The 7849-nt window shown below is 33.9% G+C and overlaps 1 protein-coding gene across 2 annotated transcripts in view; it reads right to left on the bottom strand.

Moving 5' to 3' along the window:
- Positions 1–3266: 3266 nt before the first annotated feature.
- The window catches only part of SKIDA1 (SKI/DACH domain containing 1), a 20933-nt gene continuing 16350 nt past the window's right edge, over positions 3267–7849 (bottom strand). For both annotated transcript variants that reach the window (XR_011920951.1, XM_072412746.1), the window contains one exon: positions 3267–4069. Coding sequence is in view for 1 of the 2 variants with exons in the window: in XM_072412746.1 (XP_072268847.1) it covers positions 4050–4069 (20 nt within the window). In the remaining variant the exon portion in view is untranslated. The remainder of the gene's footprint in view (positions 4070–7849) is intronic.

Below are 7849 nucleotides of genomic sequence, written 5' to 3'. Positions count from 1 at the left end.
CTATAATACCCAATTATGTGTAAAGGAAATTAAAAAGAAACAGGATTTCTGCTAACACAGGATTGGTTGATTATTAATTTGGTTTGCTTTATTTAGGTAGCCAAGTCTTCTCATTTTGAAAAGTGCATGTTCACTTAGCAAAACTAAATATAGTAAACATAGTAAACGTGTTTGCTTCCAATACTCTATTATGTAGGAGGAAAATTAAATAACAGAAATTTGCAAGCACGTGATTTGTAGATGGAAGTGAGCAGATCTTTATTTCAAGTTATCCTTTATGATCTCAGTGTTTTTTTTTTTAGTAAAGCAACCGAAGTTTCACCTTAATTACCAAGCTCTGTAAGCACTTTACTAAGTGAACTTTAGTTAATTACCCCCCACCTCCATGTGTGTTTGTAAATTAGGCTGCTCTGTGAAAATTGGAGCAAAAGCAGACCTGTTGCTGATTTTCACACCAAACAAGAATATATATATATATGCAGTATACATAATACAGTACAGTAATATATATATATATATATATATATAAATAAATGGTAAAGATTTACCACATGCAAACCACATGCAAAATCTCACATCAGCCAATAATCATCAGCTAATCTTGTAGTAGTCCTTTGACAACTGATTGCTATGATGTCACTGTCTTATTATTTGGTTTATTTAATTGCTGCAAAGATCTCTGATCTCTGAATATAATAAAAGCTTTATAAAGAGCTGTATTGAGCGTGATTGATCATTCTGAGACAAAATACTAAACTAACCCTCTGAACCCTGCTATACACCATTACATTTACTTTTCTTCAGCAAAGGTTTGCACAAAAACAGAGACTCTTGGTTGCAAATGTTGTTATGGCTGGACAACTAAATCGAAATGATCCCTATCTGGCCTTACTCTACTCTACTACACTACTCTAATATTCACAATGCCAAATACTTACTTATAGACTATTGTCATGGACATATTGAGACAATATTGGGGCTGGCATGGATATTGATGAGAGTAAAGCATATTGCAATGGGCTTAAATCTTCATTAATGCATTAATACGAAATGTATGGAACAATGCAATCATTAGATTTTTTTTAGGGACCTCCTGACAATACTTCGAGAGGTACATGTTGTGTAAAACCCTTTTTTTCCCCATTGATCTCAGCTCCTCTGGAATAGAGATTGGTGTAGGGGCAGCTCTCTTGTCATCCCAGTTGATGTCCTGGTGCAGTCCCTCTAATGAGTCCTATTCCCTGAGGTCAGGCAGCCCCCTGCTGTCAATCACACACACTGATTCAGAGATGCCATTGTCCCCCACCACGTCACTGGGCTTCCTCTCATTTGGTGGAACAATAGCACAGCCTATGATCATTCAGATGGAATTTGGCCATTATCTGGGGGTTGCTCAGCGATGATCATTCAAGGAGATTTCCTATCGGTGGATCCTAAATCTCTTACTGATTCTACAGCAAAAGGGTAGTCACTTCCATGCCAGCCTGGGCACACATCCAGTACCCAATGAACTTCAGGGGAATCAGGAAATAGAATGTTCTCCTAAAGATGATTGTGTATTGGAAGTGAACAAAATGTGGACATGATTTACTAATCTTCACTTATTAAATTGTATATGGATTCACTTTAAAAGTACCCAGCCATGTACAGATGAATAAAAAAACAGGAATTTCTTGCTCACCTGTTTAACGGAACACAACTACAATTTATTGAATTAAAATTCTTAACTCTTTTGTAAATCAGATACAATGGCTCCCCTAATCAGTTCTAATAAAACATATCCATCTAGAGCAAAATAAACTACATACATGTAAATCATCATAACTGCATGTGTGTTTATCACAAATTATTTGAAAGCTTCAAATTTGTTTTTCCCCCTATAAAAATATATTATAGAAATCTTAAATTAAGAATGAATGTAAAATTTAATTTACATTAAATTCCCAATCAAGTTACAATTAAATAAAGGATAATTGAGCAATTTATACTTTAGAATAGTATTTAATAAATAAACCCCCAGTAAATCAGTATGTATATTAACTGTTTTTATATTATTATTGGAGTATGTCATGTTGATTTAGATCGACTCTGTTTAATTAGCAAGAGGAGCCGTGTTTTCTGTAACTATTTAATAATTTAAAAAAGTTTTTTTTTTATTTATTTTTTAAGGAAAATTTTATATATTTGCCTGTGATTTGATATGGACTATGAACAAAGTTTTACTTTGCATATTTACCACCCTAATTATTTTTAGTGACCCTATGTTTGGCTCAGAATTGAATTTGTCACTGAAGAATAACATAGTCACAAATTCAGAATATTTGTTATTATACATTTTTATGACCTTTGTCATAGATAGATAGATAGATAGATAGATAGATATAGATATATATCTGAAGCAAGACAAAGGTAGCTACTATTCCTACCATTAAATGCCATAGCTTCATAGCTTTCACATTTACTTCACATTGGATAAAACAATTAAAGGAATAAGATTGCCTCAAATTTTCTTGATTATTTTTTTACCTAACAATTTCTTTGTAATCGTAAGAATTTTTACCCTAATAAGTTTTAAGACCATTGAACATTTGTATTTGTTTTCTTGGCCTTAAGAAGCACAGGCCACATCTCAAACCTAAATTCCTGCTGTGAAATACAAGGAAAATAACTCACCAGCAAATGTTAAATTGTTTTAATAGAATAGTTTTTAAATGGGGTAAAATGTGTTTTAAATAATCAACTTCTTCAATTTTTGCACTTTTCTTTTGATAATACAATATGTTTTAATATCTGCATAAGTGACACAACAGAATTTAATAAGACTGGTGATTAAAATCTCTCTGAAATGTGTTTTATGTTTGCAGGAAAAATCAAAATACTTGTATCCAATCGCCTAATGTAGTTTCTATTCTCCAGAGCCGGAACTTTAATTCATTATTACTGTAATGTTGTGTAAAAAGACTTAAATCCGCAGGACAGGGGTGACAAAGCACGCAGGAGTCGTTTGAAAATGCTAGGAAGGGGTAATTAGCATTGTGATTAAACTGATGGAGAGACTGGAGATAATAGATAACAAAATCACATTAAGCATTTCTTTTTCACAGGCATGTACACGAACATATTTCTGTCATAAACTCTGAGATGCTAAAACATTTTTTTTAATATTTGATAATTGTCTTGATAACAAAATTGTAACAAGGTTTTCAGATGTCTTGAAAATGTATAAATATAGAATTTATAAGATAACAAAATGAAAAGACAGAAAATGTTTTAGCAAGAAGACAGCAAAAACATACTTTATTATTTGTAATTAATAAATGTAATTTAAGCAGCAAGATCCAGGAATACATTCTACTGTAAAGATTTTAAAAAAGCCATTTAAAGCTGATATACACACAGCTGCTGAGTGTTTGTGTCAGGATTGGGGGGCTGTGAAATTTTGGGACCTTTTCCAAAACAAGGAAAGTTCGGTCCTTGAAGCGACTGTCTCTTTTTATAATGATGGGGACTTGAAACTAAAGTTATGACAAGGAGATGGAGAGGGGAAAGGGGCTCAAGTGGCTTGTGGCTCTGGCTGAGCACTCTGTGCAGATTTAATTGGACATTCTCACAAAAGACCTTCAGTGTAAGGGGGTCACCCCAATTCAAGTCCTTGGGGAAATGTTGGGTCTCAGTATAATTCTTCAGGGACTCAGGCCTGCTCACAGATAGGGGACTGATGAATTCAGTGTAAAGACTAGGCATTAACAATTTATATACATTAAAGGAAGACTGTGGGTGGAATTATATTATACAAATATATTGTACAAGAAACATTAGGCAGATCTTAATCTTCGTGTTGCTTTTCTAAGCCTTTATTTTTTCATTGTACATTTTTTTTTCTTTTTTTTTATTTGCTTCTCAAAAGGTTTTTTTTTTTTTTTTTTGCAAAGGCGATCACAATTCACCTCTGAGTTCCAAAACAATTCAGCAGTGTATTTTTTCTCTCTTTGAAGTTAATACTGAAGATTGGAGGAAGAGTTGCTGTTCTCTGAAGGTCCTTTGCAAGATCAAGATCCTTCGCAGGCATCTGGAATTAAAGAATACGCAGGATTATAACATGAAATTCATTAAATAATAGACAAGTATGGTGTAAAAGCGGAGTTGGCAACCATGGAACAAAAAACTATACATATATTTATATTCTCGTGCGAAGGCAGCCTGCTGGACATTGTAGTTCCACATTGCTCCGATTCTCTCAGCAGCAGGATGAAGCCTTATCAAATCTATCAGTAGTAAAGCCCATTAGAAGAATTTCAAACACAACAGCTTTGGGGGAGATCCCATGGAGGAAAATAAACATCACTCAGTTCTCTATTTACTAAGCTTTTCCAAATGCTGGCAGGAGAAATCCCCGAGCAAACACAATAGCAGGCTACTTCCAAATTTATATTAAAGATTGGAGCTTAGGAGGAATTTGTCTGCATATTGTTAGGGCAAACAAAAATTAGAATGGGAAATACACATCTGCAGTGCAATATATATATAAACATACACACATCTATATATATATATACACACACACAAAAAAATCTATATATATATATATTGCAGATGTGTATTTCCCATTCCAAACATTTATTTTTTATTTCCTTTTTGTGATGTGCACAATACCACACCTAATATCATTATTAATGATAACGTTGAAAATTATACATATATATTATTTATTTAAGTATTTATTTGTTTGTTTATTTGCATGTTTGTTTTTAATTCTGATGCATTTTATTATACTCTTTATTTTGTTAGATTCTTACACTTATTATGAATGCTTGGTAAGTCTTTGTATACAGTCAGCAGAAATAACTGAAGCCTGGGACCTAATATCCAAGAATTGCAGTGCTGGCCCATGTTCGGTGTATTGCAGCGCTCCTCTCAATACACAAAAATCGCTATGCATGGGGCACCGGGAAATCAGATTCATGGACAGTATAAGGGCCCCGTTCTTAAACCCAGACCTGACCAGAGACAAAGGACTGAGCACAGTATGAGATAACTTCCCCAATATTCTCCGACTGCCACCTTATTTCTGGAGATCATTGAAGAATGAGTAAAAATGAATAAAATAAGACCCATTATCTGCAAACAGCGATCTCAGAGCAGACAGACGACCGATGCACAGACTGACCGACAATGATTCCCTGACACCTGACAGTGGATAGCCCTGTGCTAGAGTTTTGCATGGAAATCTCCATACATCTTATATGTAATCATCAACACTGCAAAAATTAAACAGAACCAGGGAGAATATGAGAACAAAGGGAAACTATAGGAGATACATGGGGCCAGCAATCAAAGGACAGAACAGATACAATGTACAGATATTTATATAAAATATTGGGAGTAAGTCACTTATAACATGTGTCATATCCATACACTTCATAACACTAACTCATAACTTCATATGACACTACATTACACAGGAGGGTCTATTGACCACTGACCATTGTGTGTGTGTGTATGTGTGTATGTATGTGTGTGTGTCTGTGTATGTGTGTGTGTGTGTATATGTGTATTTGTGTGTATGTGTGTGTATGTGTGTATATGTGTGTATATGTGTGTGTGTATGTGTGTGTGTGTGTGTGTGTGTATATGTGTATGTATGTATGTATGTATGTGTGTGTGTGTGTCTGTGTATGTGTGTGTGTGTGTGTGTATGTGTATTTGTGTGTATGTGTGTGTATGTGTGTATATGTGTGTATATGTGTGTGTGTGTATGTGTGTGTGTGTGTGTGTATATGTGTATTTGTGTGTATTTGTGTGTATGTGTGTGTATGTGTGTATATGTGTATGTATGTATGTATGTGTGTGTGTGTGTGTGTGTGTGTGTGTGTACATATTACATAAACAGATGAGTGAAATATATTTTTATATATCTATATATATTTATATTTATAATATGAATATTTTTTTTTTTAAACGAGCAATCACACAATAACATACAAGGACACAGTAATAATTCCAATGTACAACAATACAAATAATGGCATAGAAGATGTGGGTGTATAGCAGTTTGCATAAATTGTGTATTTATTCTGTCACATTTTTTGTCCATCTGACATTTCTCTGACTTTGTGTTTTTTTGTATTGCTGTGGGTGATGAGGTTGGATAAGCCCTGTGTAGCCCTGAACAAAGCCAGGCCCAGCCACCATCATCCAGCTCTCTCCATCAGAACTGCCCGCCTGTATTTCCCCAGCACAACCCAGCCTGGGACCTAGGAAAGGTCTGTGCGGTCTAAGAGAATAAAATCAGCCAGCACCGAATGACATTTCCTATCACAAATAAAGGCCATTGTATGACTGTGTGCCCCCTTCCTTCTCCATAGATTCACATCGATCGCACCAACAGCTCATATATATCAGGGCCAAACATAGCACTCCTCCATACCGCACACATGCTTGGTTATAAATGCTCATTAGGTATTGTCCCAGTGTTATAAATTATATACATAACATTCTAGTAAATTACATTAATATATTGTAGTAGTATATCATAATAATATTATAGTATAATTATTTGTGGTAAACTACACTGGTATGTGTAGTAGCCTAATAAATAAGCATATAGAATAGAAGAGTACTTTAGCACATTGTTTAGTATATTATATTTGTATATAGAATCATGCATTATACTATGTATTAGTAAAACAAGTACTAGTATTATATATTATATATAGTATTATATATTAGCATGTGTAGTACTATATAGATACATAATACCCTAATATATGGATTCGTACAGTACAATGGTATATGTAATAGTATAATAGTTAGATACATGTAATAGTATTACACAGTAGTATAGGTAATAATACAATATATTGGTATATCTAATCTATAATATGTTGTAGTATAATATATGGGTGCAGGTAATATAAATGTATAATAAAATTGTATATGTAGTATTGCAATGTATAGGTATATATTTATTAGTATGTAATGTGTATAAATATTAGTATAAGTAGTCGTATAATTATTTATTATAGGTAGCACTGTCATCTTTGGAGAAACACCCGTACATTGTATTTTATAAATTATATATTCAGGTTCAGGATTGTTTTTTATGTCGTGAACATTTGGGGTAGTTGATTTTAGCAGTGTAAAATATATTAGTTTAGGTAGTGGACAGTGAATTAGGAAGTATCAAGAAAAAAATCCTTGATTACAGGCCATTTAATTAAGGGAGATGTCTGTCAGTGTTTATATATATATATATAAAAGTATATATTTTTTTCCAATTATTTAAGTGCCAATCTAGGAACTGGCTAGTTCTTTTCTGAGACACAGGGTCCATCAGACCTCAGCCATCACCCCGATTATTCCTCCTTTCCATGTGCTGCTGTTCATATTAATTATATTGCTTTCTCCCCTCTGGGTTGCACCTCTCCAATAGTCATCACGTGACCCCTGCTGGGGCTGTTTGTCAGAGCAGATTAGGGATTAGGGATATCAAGGGTTAATGTAGTTTACCATATAGACAATTCTTTAAAGATGGCAACATATAGAATATAAAACTAAGACAATACAAGGGATATCACTGACTCTTGTAACGTCTTATCACTTGCTGCCCTGATTTCCTAGTTCACAAAAGGGGGTATTATCCTTGCAGCTACCCCCTCCTTCCTTCTCTGCAGCTCCCAATTCCTTTATCGTTGAATGATAAATTATAGCTAGATGGAGAGAGCAGCAGGAGAGAGAAATATCACGATATAGATAAGAGATCCTTATCTACAAAAGTTACTTTGTATCAGAAAGTTCACTTTGTAGTCACGTGACCATTATTTTCTATAATTGTTATATATTTTTGTAA

Source organism: Pyxicephalus adspersus, chromosome 5, assembly GCF_032062135.1.
Source record: "Pyxicephalus adspersus chromosome 5, UCB_Pads_2.0, whole genome shotgun sequence".
Taxonomy (NCBI): domain Eukaryota; kingdom Metazoa; phylum Chordata; class Amphibia; order Anura; family Pyxicephalidae; genus Pyxicephalus; species Pyxicephalus adspersus.
Note: the sequence above shows the minus strand (reverse complement) of the source record. Positions and strands in the feature narration are given on the sequence as shown.